The following is a 14,342-nucleotide window of genomic DNA, read 5'->3' as shown; positions in this document are numbered from 1 at the left end:
GCTGAGGTTAGGCTAACCAGCCTATAGTTTTCTTTCTTTTGCCTTCCTCCTATCTGAAAGACTGGAGTGACATTTGCAATCTTCCAATCCTGTGGGACCAAGAATCAAGTGATTCTTGAAAGATCATGATCAGTACATCTGTTACCTCTTCAGACCTCTCTCAGGACTTTGGGATGTAGTCCATCTGGTCCAGGTGACTTATCCACCTTAAGACTTTTGAGTTTGCCTAGCACTTTATCCTTCGTAATTGCAATCACACTCATTTCTGTTCCCTGACACTTATGGATCACTGACACACTGCTAGTGTCTTCCACAGAGAAGACTGGTGCAAAGTACCCATTAAGTTCATCTGCCATTTCTTTGTCCCCCAGTACTACCTCACCAGCATTATTTTCCAGTGGTCCAGTATCATCTTTCAATTCCCTTTTACTCTTTATATAACTGAAAAAAGTTTTAGTATCCTGCTTCATATTATTGTCTAGTTAGTCCTTGTGTTTGATCTTTTCACTTGCAGCTTTTTTAATTGCCTTTTGTTGGATTTTAGAAGCTTCCAAATTATCCAACTTCCCACTCACTTTTGCTACGTCGTATACCATTTCCTTCGCTTTTAAGCAGTCCTTAACTTCTCTTGTCAGCCTGCTCCTGCCATTTGAGAGCTGCTACTTCTTTGGAACATATCCATCCTGTGCCTTGCGAGCTACTCCCGAGAATTTCAGCCACTTCTGCTCTGCCGTCATCCCTGCTAGTTTCCTCCAATCCACCTGAGCAAGCTCCTCTCTCATGCCTCTGCAATTCCCTTTATTCCATTGCGATACTGATATGTGTGACTAGTGCTTCTCCCTCTAAAATTGCGGTATGAATTCAATCGTATTATGATCACTGCCTCCTAAGGGTTCTTTTACATTAAGCTCCCTAATAAGATCTGAGTTACTGCACAACACCCAATCTAAGATGGCCTTTTCCCAAGTAGGCCCAAGCACAAGCTGCTCTAAAAAGCCATCTTGTAGGCATTCAAGAAACTCCCTCTTGTGATCCAACACCAATCTGATTTTTTCCAATCCTCTTGCATATTTGAGTCCCCCATTACAATTGTGACATTATCTTTATTACATACCTTTTCCAGTTCCCTTTGCAATCTCAACCCCATGTCTTGGCTACTGTTTAGAGGCCTATTTATGATTCCCATACAGGCAGTCCCCAGGTTACGTACGAGTTCCGTTCCTGAGTCCGTCTTTAAGTCGGATTTGTACGTAAGTCGGAACAAGAACATCCGGTAGTATTTAGCCTCAGTTAGTCAAACGTTTGTCTTAGTATATAGTATATATTATACCTTTCTATGCATATAAAACACAAGAAACATATATATTCCAACAATTAAACCACTGCGTTGCTTAGTGATAATTGTAGCTTTCATCAGACAGGGCCTTTCACATGCTCTGTTATTCTCACTTTATCCTTTAAAATTGTTCCGATAGTTGACCAACTGTGGCCTAACGCTTTTCCAATGACCGATGGTGTTTCACCTCTTTCCAAACGCTGTATTATTTCCACTTTATTTTCAAACGCGATTGCTTCCCGTCAATGGAGCAGAAACACTGCAGGCCCCAGGTCCCGACCTCCACCGGCTCCCGAGGTCCACTGGGTCCTAAGGACCACTGCACTGAGACAGGCTAAATGGGACAAGTGGGGGCTGATCTAGGTTTGGGTATTTCATCCTCCACAATATTCCGCATGGGAATTTAAACTGGAGGTGACAATGTTTTTTTTTACAAGGTCGAGTTGCGAGCTCGACATCAACCCGGCACAGATGGTACGGGAGTCACTGGATCAACATCAACCCGGCACGGGAATGGTCTATCACTGGATCGAAGTCGGGAGCCTCCATTCTCCAGCCTGGTGCTGGTCTCACTGCGCCACCAGCCGACTGGAACGGGAGGGTGGGGTGGGGTTGCGGGGTCAAGGTGAATCTTACTAAGAAAAAAACTGAGCCAAGTACAAAGTTAAACACTCAACACAGTTGAGGTGGGGATGTTGCAGTGTGCAGATGTTGTAATCTTGTACTCCCAAGGTCCCTTGGCCTCCTTGATTGTAACATTTGTGGGTTTGGGAGATGCTATTGAAAGAGCCTTAATGAGTTCACAATTCAAGATTGTTTAATATCCTTTCCAGTACACAAGTGTAAAGGAGAATGGAAATAATTGTTACTCTGGCACTTTTCTGTATATTTGTCTCTGGTGGTGGGCAGTTTTGACTGCCCATTGTTGAACCTTGGTTCATTACGTTGTCATACCTGGTGGTTGTGGAGGGGGGCTGTGTAGTGGGGACACGGTCCCACTATCTAGTAAATTCTCCCAATGATATGTGCTTCAAACAGCCTTTGACAACTATCAAGCTTCTGGTCTTCATACATGTTTTAGTTATTAAACCTGGCAGAATAGTTTCTACAGACAGGAGAAGGGTCAAAGGTGAGTTACTGGCACCTTAAACCCAGTTACTCCGGGCAGATGGGGCTCATCAGCTGTAGCTGGCAGCTCATCTAGGAGAAGGAATACTCTGATTTCGTACCTTCACTGCCTTGCAGCTATACCCACTCATGGGGCAGGTAGGCTTCAGAAGTAAACCCCGAGGGGTGGAGATGGGAAGAAATACAAAGCTGGATTCCATAAGGCAGTCCTACATTGAGTTCAATACTGACTAGCAATGCTGACCACCTGTGATGCCACTGGTGCCCAACTGTATCAGTTGCTGCTGTTCCTTTGGATTAATCAGCTGCTTGGTGAGGGGGAACCTGCTACATGGGCAACAGCTTGTTTTCCATATCGCTTGTATAGTGGCTTGCATATTACACAGACAACTACGATGCAATGTACATGGCCGACCCCGAACAACAGAAGACCTCAATGTAAAGCCTGCCCATCTGCTGCAGTGCATTTATTTTGAGCCATGCAGTGAAGAGGGATGAGAGTTCTGAAGTCGGTAACCATCTCCTTTGTCTTGGAAGTGTTTATTTGTCTGGCACCAGTCCTCGCACTTCCACCTCCTTTCTGCAAACCGTCTTATATTTTAGCAATAATGATGAGTGGTGATGGGTGGAGACAAGTCTTTACCAAATGAGTGCAAGGCTCGCCTTCCCTCCGCTAGCCTACAGGTCACCCTTGGTTAAGGTATAGTAACTTAGCCCCCTGATCAGGGTTATGTGAAGCCATGGGAGTAGGTGGTGGGTGGTCTTCTGAGCAGCTGGTGCATATCACAAATCCTGGTAAAATGACAACTGACCCCAGACATAATCTGAAGGGTGTTGATTATGGCTGAGGTCACCCATCTTGTAAAGACACTGCACAGAAGAAGGCAAAGGCAAACCACTTCTGTTTATTTTTTTTAAATGCCAAGAACAATCATGGTCTGGGAAAGACCATGATCACCTACATCATTCAACATGGCACACAATTGACAAACGATGAGTAGTGGTGGATGATATGCCAGTTGATTCATTGCTTTGTCTCAGGTTGTTATTGAGCTACTTAGATGATGCACTAATCCATCTCATTGGAGCGTATCTTCACACTCCTGTTTTGTGCTTTTGGGATATGGGGATGAGATCCTAAATGCAAAATATCCATCCTCTAATCTGTTCTCATGATCATGATGTTTGTTTATTTTTTTTTCTTTGTGCACTCGTTCTAGGCTCCTATGAGATTGAGGAGTGAAATATTGGTTGCCCAGTAGTACTCTTTGCCTCCTGATCAAATTGAATCAGTTTTTATGTAATTTGTTTGTGAAATTGCCTTGCTCTCCTTTAAAAGAATGGCCATTTTACAGTCTTGGTGTTTGCAATAGTACATTAATTGTTTCAATGTCTCTTATAAATCTCTCTGCCCTTAGGAACAGGTTCCAATTCCTGTTTATCATCCTACTCCAAGTCAGACTCGGCTGGCCACTCAGCTTACTGAAGAAGAACAGATCAGAATAGCGCAAAGAATAGGCCTCATTCAGCACCTGCCCAAAGGGGTCTATGACCCAGGAAGAGATGGATCAGAAAAGAAAATTAGAGAGTAAGTTCAAATTATTTTCATAGATTATTATTTTCATTTTCATAGATTTTCAGCTCTGAAAATTTACCACACAAGCATGCTGGGGATAAATGGGTTTTCTTCATCCATTGAGTTATTTCTGCAATTACTCCTATACCAAAAGGCATAGATGTTTTTGTTTCTTTTATTCTCGGACAAAAACCAGGGCTTTTGCAGGATCTCCATCTTTCATCTCTATTTTAGTGTACCATTTAAGAAAATACTGTTGAACCTGTTTTTGCCTGACACAACTATTACAAAACTTCAGAGCAGCCAAACTTCATGATGCTGTTCAAATTTTAGATCATCACTATCTTTCTATATACCTATTTTAAAAAAATATCTGTCTAGTTAATTCCCTTGTTTCTGATTGAATGCTGGTTTGCATATTTACTACTACTCATCTGTTTTCTGTTTGGAAGTTCTAACCTCCAAATTGTAATTCCTGAAATAGTGGGCCCTGCTGTTTAGGTCAACATTAGCATGGCCCACTAAGTCTTTTGAACGAATGAAGGTGCTTCCAGTTGTGCCTTTGACCTGTATTTGCATCCAGCAGCAGTTAGGAAATAGCAAGTCAGGATAGTTGACTTCTTATGCATGGGATGCTACCATGGCACCATCCAGAACAGAGCAGAAAGACCAAGTGTTACTGGAGCCATACTTCTCTAGAAAAGTGAAGTGTTCTATCATGCACCTGCATGTTTTTGTTATCATTTAATTTGTTGGTCCATCTAAGTATCTTTTGATTGGTCATCCCCAGCATATTAATGGACAGCTGAGCAATGGCAGTGTAACACACAAAATGCTGGAAGAACTGATCTGTTCCTATGAAGGGACTCAGCACAAACATCTCCATTGATGTTGCTTGACCTGCTGTATTCCTCTAGCATCTTGTGTGTTAAGTCTGGATTTCCAGCATCTGTGAATCTCTTGTGTTTAGCCATGGCATTACCATTGGATATTAAGGGCTGTGGTGTAAACATCTTGTTGCAGGTGATCATTGCTGGCCATTGAATTGTTGAATATTGCTGTGTGCAGGCCTGGGCTTCTTTGTTATTTAAGGAACTGCAGATGGAATTGGAACACTATTGTAAGCTCAGCCATCGATCTTGTGATGAATGAATGGGCATTTGATTGTGAATGGACCCAACCCACTGCACTGAGGAACCCCTGCAACAATATCCTGGTTCTGATATCACTGATCTTTTTTTAAAAGATCTGTGGTCATCATCTTTTGTGCATGAGGTGACTCTGCTTGGTTATGCTTTCCCCTTGAAGCCTGTTGGTGGTGCAGGTTTTAGTGTATCTTAATACCCTATCAGGTGATACTAATTCTGGGATTTACGCACTTTGTCCATCTTTGACCAATGTTGTAGTGGAGCCTTGGCTGGCATGCAATGGCAATTTTGGAAGACAATTGGTAGTAACTGTTGCTTAATGCCACTGCCAAGAAAGACTTGCTAAGTTTTGCTTTTGATTGAGAATAGAAATACAGGAATGTGTTAGGTTAGATTTTTGGGGTCATAATGTACTGTAGTACGTTTCCAGGCTGCCTGTAGCTATATGAGACACTTTTGTATAGACACATGGCAAGTTCTGGATGAGAGGCTATCTATGAGTTGTTTTCTTGGGTGTATGTTGTCACTTGGCATCATAATAGAGAAAGCTGGGATATTGGCCTTTCTAAGGTGCAGTGCTCTTACAGCTCAGGGAGTTCATTTCCAATGTTACCTGGAACAAGTCTGAACGCCCTCCCCATGGAGTCTATGGGTTTCTCTGGGTGCTCTGGCTTCCTCCCATAGTCCAAAGACCTACTGTTTAGTAGACTCATTGATAGAACCATAGAACATTACAGCACAGAAACAAGCCTTTTGACCCTTCTTGGCTGTGCCGAACCATTTTTCTGCCTAGTCCCACTGACCTGCACCTGGGCCATATCCCTCCAAACCCTCTCACCCATATACCTGTCCAAGTTTTTCTTACATGTCAAAAGTGAGCTCACATTCACCACTTCATCTGGCAGCACATTCCACATTCCCACCTCTCTGCATGAAGAAGCCCCCCCCCTAATGTTCCCTTTAAATTTTTCCCCCTTCACCCTTAACCCATGGCCTCTGGTTTTTTTCTCCCCTGGCCTCAGTGGAAAAAGCCTGCTTGCATCTATCTATACCCATCATAATTTTATATGCCTCTATCAAATCTCCCCTCATTCTTCTACACTCCAGGGAATAAAGTCCTAACCTATTCAACCTTTCTCTGTAGCTCAGTTTCTCAAGTCCCAGCAACATCCTTGTAAACCTTCTCTGCACTCTTTCAACCTTATTAATATCCTTCCTGTAATTAGGTGACCAAAACTGCACGCAATACTCCAAATTCGGTCTCAACAATGTCTTATACAACCTCACCATTACATTCCAACTCTTATACTCAGTACTTTGATTTATAAAGGCCAATGTACCAAAGCTCTCTTTACGACCCTATCTACTTGTGACGCCACTTTTAGGGAATTATGTATCCGTACTCACAGATCCCTCTTCTACTGCACTCCTCAGTGTCCTACCATTTACCTTGTATGTTCTACCTTGGTTTGACCTTCCGAAGTGCAGTACCTCCACACTTGTCCGCATTAAACTCCCAACTGCCATTTTTCAGCCCATTCCTCCCAACTGATCCAAATCCCTCTGCAAGCTTTGAAAACCTTCCTCAGTGTCCACTACACCTCCAATCTTTGTATCATCAGCAAATTTGCTGATCCAATTTGCCACATTATCATCCAGATCATTGATATAGATGACAAATAACAATGGACCCAGCACTGATCCCTGTGGCACACCACTAGTCACAGGCCTCCACTCAGAGTAGCAATCCTCCACTATCACTCTCTGGCTTCTTCCATTCAGCCAATGTCTAATCCAATTTACTACCTCTCCATGTATGCCTAGCGACTGAATCTTCCTAACTAACTTCCCATGCGGGACCTTGTAAAAGGCCTTACTGAAGTCAATGTATACAACATCCACTGCCTTCCCTTCATCCACTTTCCTGGTAACTTCCTCAAAAAACTCTAACAGATTGATTAAACATGACCTACCACACACAAAACCATGCTGACTTTTTCTAATAAGTCCCTGTCAATCCAAATAATTGTAGATCCTATTTCTTAGTATTCCTTCCAATAATTTACCTACTACCGATGTCAAACTTACCGGCCTATAATTTCCTGGCTTACTTTTTGAGCCTTTTTTAAACAACGGAACTACATGAGCTATCCTCCAATCCTCCGGCACCTGACCCGTGGATATCGACATTTTAAATATTTCTGCCAGGGCTCCTGCAATTTCAACATTAGTCTCCTTCAAGGTCCGAGAGAATACCCTGTCAGGTCCTGGGGATTTATCTACTCTGATTTGCCTCAAGACAGCAAGCACCACCTCCTCTTTAATCTGTATAAGTTCCATGACCTTCTTACTTGTTTGCCTTGTTTCCATAGACTCCATTCCAGTTTCCTTAGTAAATACAGATGCAAAAAACCCATTTAATATCTCTCCCATTTCTTTTGGTTCCATACATAGCCAACCTCTCTGATCTTCAAGAGGACCAATTTTATCCCTTACTATCCTTTTGCTTTTAACATACCTGTAGAAGCTCTTGGGATTATCCTTCACCCTGACTGCCAAAGCAACCTCGTTTTTTTAGCCCTCCTGATTTCTTAAATATTTTCTTACTCTTTTTATACTCCTAAAGATCTTATATACATCTCTCTCTTCTTTATCAGAGTTCCAATATCCCTCGAGAAACAACGTTCCTTATTCTTATTCATTTTGCCTTTAACTCTGACAGGAACATACAAACTCTGCACTCTCAAAATTTCTCCTTTGAAGGCCTCCCACTTACCAATCACATCCTTGCCAGAGAACAACCTGTCCCAATCTATGCTTTTTAGGTCCTTTCTCATTTCTTCAAATTTGGCCTTTTTCCAGTTTAGAACTTCAACCCGAGGACCAGATCTATCTTTATCCATGATCAAGTTGAAACTAATGACGTTGTGATCACTGGAACCAAAGTGTTCCCCTACACACACTTCCATCACCTGCTCTAACTCATTTCCTAATAGGAGATTTAATATTGCATCCTCCCTAGTTGGTACATCTATATATTGATTTAGAAAACTTTCCTGAACATTTACAAACTCTAACCCATCTAAACCTTTAACAGTATGGGAGTCCCAATCAATGTGTGGAAACTTAAAATCCCCTACAATCACAACTTTGTCTCCTGCAGTTGTCTGTTATCTCTCTGCATATTTGCTCCTCCAATGCTCACTGACTATTGGGTGGTCTATAATACAGCCCTATTAATGTGGTCATACCTTTCCTGTTTCTCAGCTCCACCCATATGGCCTCAGTAGGCAAGCCCTCTAATCTGTCCTGCTGAAGCACTGCTGTAATATTTTCCCTGACTTGCAAAGTCACCCCCCCCCCCCCCCCACCCTTCATCCCTCTGCCTCTATCACATCTGAAACATCGGAATCCTGGAACATTGAGCTGCCAGTCCTGCCCCTCCTGTAGGCAAGTTTCAGTAATGGCTATGATGTCATAATTCCATGTGTCAATCCAGGCCCTCAGCTCGTCTGCCTTTCCCACAATACTCCTCGCATTGAAATATACATACTTTGCATGAACTACTAACATTTATTTTTACCCCCATTCCACTATCTACTCTGGCACTCTGATTCCCATCCGCCTGCAAATCTAGTTTAAGTCCTCCCCAATAACACTAGCAAACCTCCCTGCAAGTATATTGGTCCCCTTGTAGTTCAGGTGTAACCTGTCTCTCTTGTACAGGTCCCACCTACCCAGAAGAGGTCCCTGTGATCTAGAAATCTGAAACCCTGCCCCCTACACCAGTTTCTCAGCCATGTGTTCATTTGCCAGAGCATCCCACTCTTACTCTCACTGGCATGTGGCACAGGCAGCAATCTGGAGATTACTACCCTCGAGGTCCTGTTTTTCAACTTCCTACCAAACTCTCTGTACTCACTCTTCAGGACCTCCTGACTCTTTCTACCTATGTCATTGGTACCGATGTGTACCACGACATCTGGTTGATCACCCTCCCACCTCAGAATGTGTGATCATTGTAAATTATTCCATGGTGAGGCTAGGGTTAAGTCAGGGGTGGGTAGGCAGAGTGACTCAAAGAGCCTATTTGGTGCTGTATATCTCAATTAATAAAACTGTCAAACTTCGTCTTCACACAAGCAATCTGCACATTTTCTTTCGTTTGATGTTTTCCAATTGTGATCAAATTGACAAAATTTTGTCAAATTGGGCAGTATAGTAGCGTAGCAGTTAGTGCATTGCTTGACAGCACCAGCTGTAAGATCAGGGTTTGATCCCCGCCACTGTCTATAGGGTTTTATACTCTTGTCCAAAGTGAATCTCTTCACACTTTTGGGCACCACAGTTGCTTAGGGGTTAGCACAGCACTGTTATAACTCAGGTGTCGAAGTTCAGAATTCACTTCAAATGAATGCATCTTTAAGAAGTTTGCACATCCTTCCTGTGAGCATGTGTTTTTTCTGGTGCACTGGTTTCCTCCCACATTTTAAAAACTTACTGGGTTAATTGGTAATTGTAAATTGTCGTGTCATTAAGCTACGGTTAAATAGATGGGTTGCTGGGTGGTGTGGCTCATTGTGCCAGAAGTGCCTCTACTATGCTATATTTCTAAATAAGTGTTACAAAGCCCCACATGTAAGCTTTTGGATGTATTTGTGGAGTATCCTTTTGGTCATGATAAACCTTTTTTTTTGCTTTTCAGGTGTGTTATTTGTATGATGGACTTTGTTTATGGTGATCCAATTAGGTTTCTTCCATGCATGCATATTTATCACCTGGACTGTATAGATGACTGGCTGATGCGATCGTTCACATGCCCGTCTTGTATGGAACCAGTGGATGCAGCATTGCTTTCTTCCTATGAAACCAACTGAGAAGCTTTGCATCTGTGATACCATGGAAGAAATAAATCCTGATCTCTACCACTGAGCCAAAGAGTCAGAGATTTGGAGAACCCTGATTGTATGCGATCATGTACTAAGTACAACACTGACAATAACTCATGACTGCAGTTGTTAAAAAAAATTTATATGCATATACCTAAATGCTGTTATTTAAAATCTACAAAGCCCTGACCACATGTTATGAATTTGAGTAAACATTCAAGCAGTAAATGGCTATTAGTTTGGTCACACTAGGATAGAAATGGTTTTGATGTGACAGATGTTTCAAAAAGTTTGTAAAACATGCTTACTTGTTAAAGAAATGGTATCCTCTTTGAATTAAAGCTGTTTATAGTGGTTTTATATTGGATGCATAGAGTAGTGTTTTTGCACTGAACAGTTGTCAGTGTCCCATGCAGCAGAATTCTCAGGAATAATGGGTGCTTACTTTCTCTTTTGGTATAAAGCTCTCTGGGGAACATTTTTTTTTACGAAAGAGCTCTTAAATTATACACCTGCTTTTTTATTTGTACATATGCACATACAGCATATCTGTCTGTGCATATGAAGAGGTGCCTGCTTGTAGATTTTTGTGAAATAGCTGGCATTTTGGTGCCTCTTTAGACCAGAAGAGCCTCTGCAAAGATTGGCCTAATGGGTTATTAGTTTCCTTGACAAACTAATATTATTGCTGTATTTCTTTTGATTATGTGTTCAACTACAATGAGAAATGTAGGTCCAAATTATGAAGTATCGGCTATTTTACTAACTTTAAGGATACTATTTCTGCAGTGCAGTGTGTTTAGTATTTTGTATTGGTTTGTTCCAACAGTAGTTCGATGGTATATTAACATTTTGGTCAAGGCTTTGTGTTTAGGAAAACTCTAGGTGCCAGTATAATGATCCATTTGTGCAGAAAATTAAAACATTTACTATCTTATTTTAAAAGATCACTTGGCTTCAGTTCCAATATGTTTGTAGTACTGAATTTGGGCTGAAGGAGAATTTTGTAATACAGTAATAACTCTCTTCATCACCAAGCAATTATGCTGAATCTGTTGATCATTTTCCTAAAGGAAATAAGTTCTGTACAAAATCCCTAGAGCACATAATATACAACTGTAATGGATGTCCTTAAAATTTTGATACAATAACTGAATTTTATTTTAATTTTGCAGCTGAATGATTCATTGGTTTTATAGACAACCAAAATTATAAGACCAATCAAAGTTCAAATTGTGCACAGATAGAATTATGGTATTTACAGTGCATTGTTTATTTTGATGAGCATGTATAAAGTCATGATACAATTAAGTGATTTAATTGTTTGGCTTGAGTTGCAAGAACAAGAAACCACAGCACTTGAGAACATTAGTGAATGAATCTTAACATAATCAAATTCCAATAGATCTGTGTGAGAAATAGAAAATACAGTGGACTATTTTAAGGGACATTCTCTGAAAATGTATTTGCCAAGCACATTGAGGAAACGAGTCCAAATGACAACCTTTTTATGTAATTTATCATTATCTTTTTTAAGTTTGCAAACATTTTTTCTTAAATCCTGCCTCAAGTTACTGTATAAAATTATGAAATTTTGAAATGTTAAACTTTATAATTGGACCTGGAGTTTTCCCTTTTAAAAAAATCACACTAATCTGTACACTGGCACAAAGTAGGAGTTTAAAGCTTTTTTGCACAGTTCTTTTCCATTACAAATGGAACTCATGGCCTTAGGTCTTTTGAAATGGTGTCTTGTTATGAGTGAGACTAGCATGGTGCTCAAAAAAAAAATGATCTAATCATAGCAAATCATTGCAATGACTATGTTTGAGAATCAAGCAGTTCCAGTGGTGTGCAGAACTTCAAGTAAAGGCAGAGATGCATTTTCAAAATTTATCCATTAATATTTTGCATTAAAGTTTCTGGATTTTTGAGTACTACTATGTGACTTGCAGGAATTCCAAACTAATGGAAACTGCACAGATGAATAGTGAGGGGAAATTAGTTTGTTCTAAGTATCTAAATGATATAGTTTGCAAAATCAAAGGCAAGATTATAAATCAGACATTTTCCCCTGTTTCATGAGGGACAAATATTGCAATAGCTGTATAGTTAAAAGCTGTTGGTTTTAAATCGGTGAAAAGGAAGACCTGGATTTGTGCAATATTTTAATGGTGAAAACATAGTATTTACAACTGTTTCTTTTATGACCATTCCACAAACTTTAACTGTACACCTTTACAGTAATGTTTAAATTTCAATTATTGTGCACATTGAGGTGCAGGAATAAGTGGGAGTAATCACGAGTGTTGTGTGTGAAGCTAACAATTTTTGAGTGTTCATTTTATTTATGTGACATTACACATTTCGTTCAGCAATGGTGAGTTGAATAGACTTTTAGTGGTGGTATGTTTCTAGGCACTTTCTGTTACCAGCATAAACAAAGATTTTGTTTTGATATAATTGTAAGACCTTTAGTGCTCCAAGTCTGTAATAATTGGCTTGCCTCCTTGAATAGCTCGGTGGCAGCATGATTTTATATTTCTTTCATTTATAAATAGTATGCTACTTTAAGGAAATTAATTGTGCAGTTCACTAGTGCTTTTGATGTTGAAATACCAAACAGGTTAAGTGTTATTGCCCACTATCCAAAACTCTTTTCTTTTTAATATTGCTGATATCTAAGTAATACCATCCACACTAGATTTTCACATTTTTGTAACTCAACTGAGATTTAATAGTTCCTTAGTGGAATCATTTTTAAGTGTTGAGCTATCTTATATTCTTCTGCCTTTTTCCCTTTGACCCCATTGTGATCAAACAGTAATAAGAATTTCAGAATTTAAACCTACACCATAATTCTAAAATGGCTCTGTAGAAGCACATGATCATAGTTTTGATCATTTTGATCTGCAGCAATCCTTACAACATTAAAAATAAAATGAATTAATCCCACTTTATTTTGACACATTACTATCAATAGCTCAAGTCCAAGATTTTAAGTGTGAAGGAAAGTGAAACAATAAGGCCACTTATTGTTGTTTGATGACATTGGGGAAATGGTTTGGTGGGAGGGGGCAAAAGAATTACTTTTTTAGCTTTCAATTGTTACCTTTTTTACTTTTTACAAAAAGTCAAGCGGATTATGGCTGCCTACTACTGTATAACTGTATAGCCATTAATTTTAATAAGGTTGCTTAAGACCTCGCTGAATCTTGATGGTGAAAAGGCTGAAAATATTTACAAATATGTGAAGTTTTTAAGCATTACATTTGGTGGAAAATTTAAAATTCTCCTAAACATGCAACAGTGAGTAAATATCCTGGCTATACGGTGTAGGTATAAAATTTCTATGCACATTGTAGGCTATTTTATTGCATTATCTATTCAAATTTGCTGAGAAGTAGAAGGTTGTAATGTCTTCAAGTTGTATAACCAATGTTAAATTTTGCTGCAGTTTTATTTATTGGTAATCAACTTGTCTTAATAAATATTATGCTTTTTCATTGTTTAGGTTTTTCTGGATGCTTTGAAATATTGGATTTGTTACAGAACTGTTTGTGCTTTAAATACTTTTACTTAATTGTGTTTAGAGAGTAAAGAGCCTGATGATGCTAAGGTGTTGAAGGCAAGAGTAGTAGTAAAATACTGCACAATACATTCCATTTGCGGCTGTGGCTGCCATCACTGCATTTTGGGGGGGAGGAATGAAGGGGGAAAGAGACGCTTGTTTATCTTTTAATGTCTAATCGTGCATTATCAATTCAAATAATTTATTCAAAAACATTGCACATTCCAAAAAGTAGAGATTCATGTATAATTTATGGGCTTGCTTAAGACAGCAGGTATTAAAATCTGCAATACTAAAAAGTAATTTTTGAATGGTGTTTTATTTTTATAGTGTGCCCCTTAGCTGCAGTGTTAATTTTTACAAGATGTTCCATTATTAAATATTTTGTGCACATCAAATTGTTGGAGTACCATATAGATAGACCTCGAGAATAAGGTAATTCAAGTTTTGAATAGACCCAGGCACTGAAGATATTTCAAAGGACCATTGTTTTGCTATCATTTGGGTTACAATTTCCAGTTCAATGTAATCTTTGCTGTTGGTAATTTAGAAGTCTAGAGATATAATTGACTGGAATCAATTATATAATTGCATGTAATATTCCCAAGATCAAGGTCTTATGACCAGATCCCATTTAATTGTTGTTCAGATATATCATTTATATAAAGTTGTGTGTATAGGAAACCTTCAATTA

The 14,342-nt window shown here is 39.6% G+C and overlaps 1 protein-coding gene across 1 annotated transcript in view; it reads left to right on the top strand.

Moving 5' to 3' along the window:
* The window catches only part of rnf11b (ring finger protein 11b), a 31,869-nt gene extending 17,922 nt beyond the window's left edge, over positions 1–13,947 (top strand). Inside the window, exons 2-3 of the mRNA XM_073063015.1 lie at positions 3,883–4,052; positions 9,894–13,947. Coding sequence (XP_072919116.1) covers positions 3,883–4,052; positions 9,894–10,065 — 342 coding nt within the window. The 3' untranslated portion in view covers positions 10,066–13,947. The remainder of the gene's footprint in view (positions 1–3,882; positions 4,053–9,893) is intronic.
* The last annotated feature ends 395 nt before the right edge of the window (positions 13,948–14,342 follow it).

This window comes from Hemitrygon akajei, chromosome 12 (genome assembly GCF_048418815.1).
Source record: "Hemitrygon akajei chromosome 12, sHemAka1.3, whole genome shotgun sequence".
NCBI lineage: Eukaryota > Metazoa > Chordata > Chondrichthyes > Myliobatiformes > Dasyatidae > Hemitrygon > Hemitrygon akajei.
The sequence above is the reverse complement of the archived record's forward strand: the minus strand, read 5'-3'. Positions and strand labels throughout refer to the sequence as shown.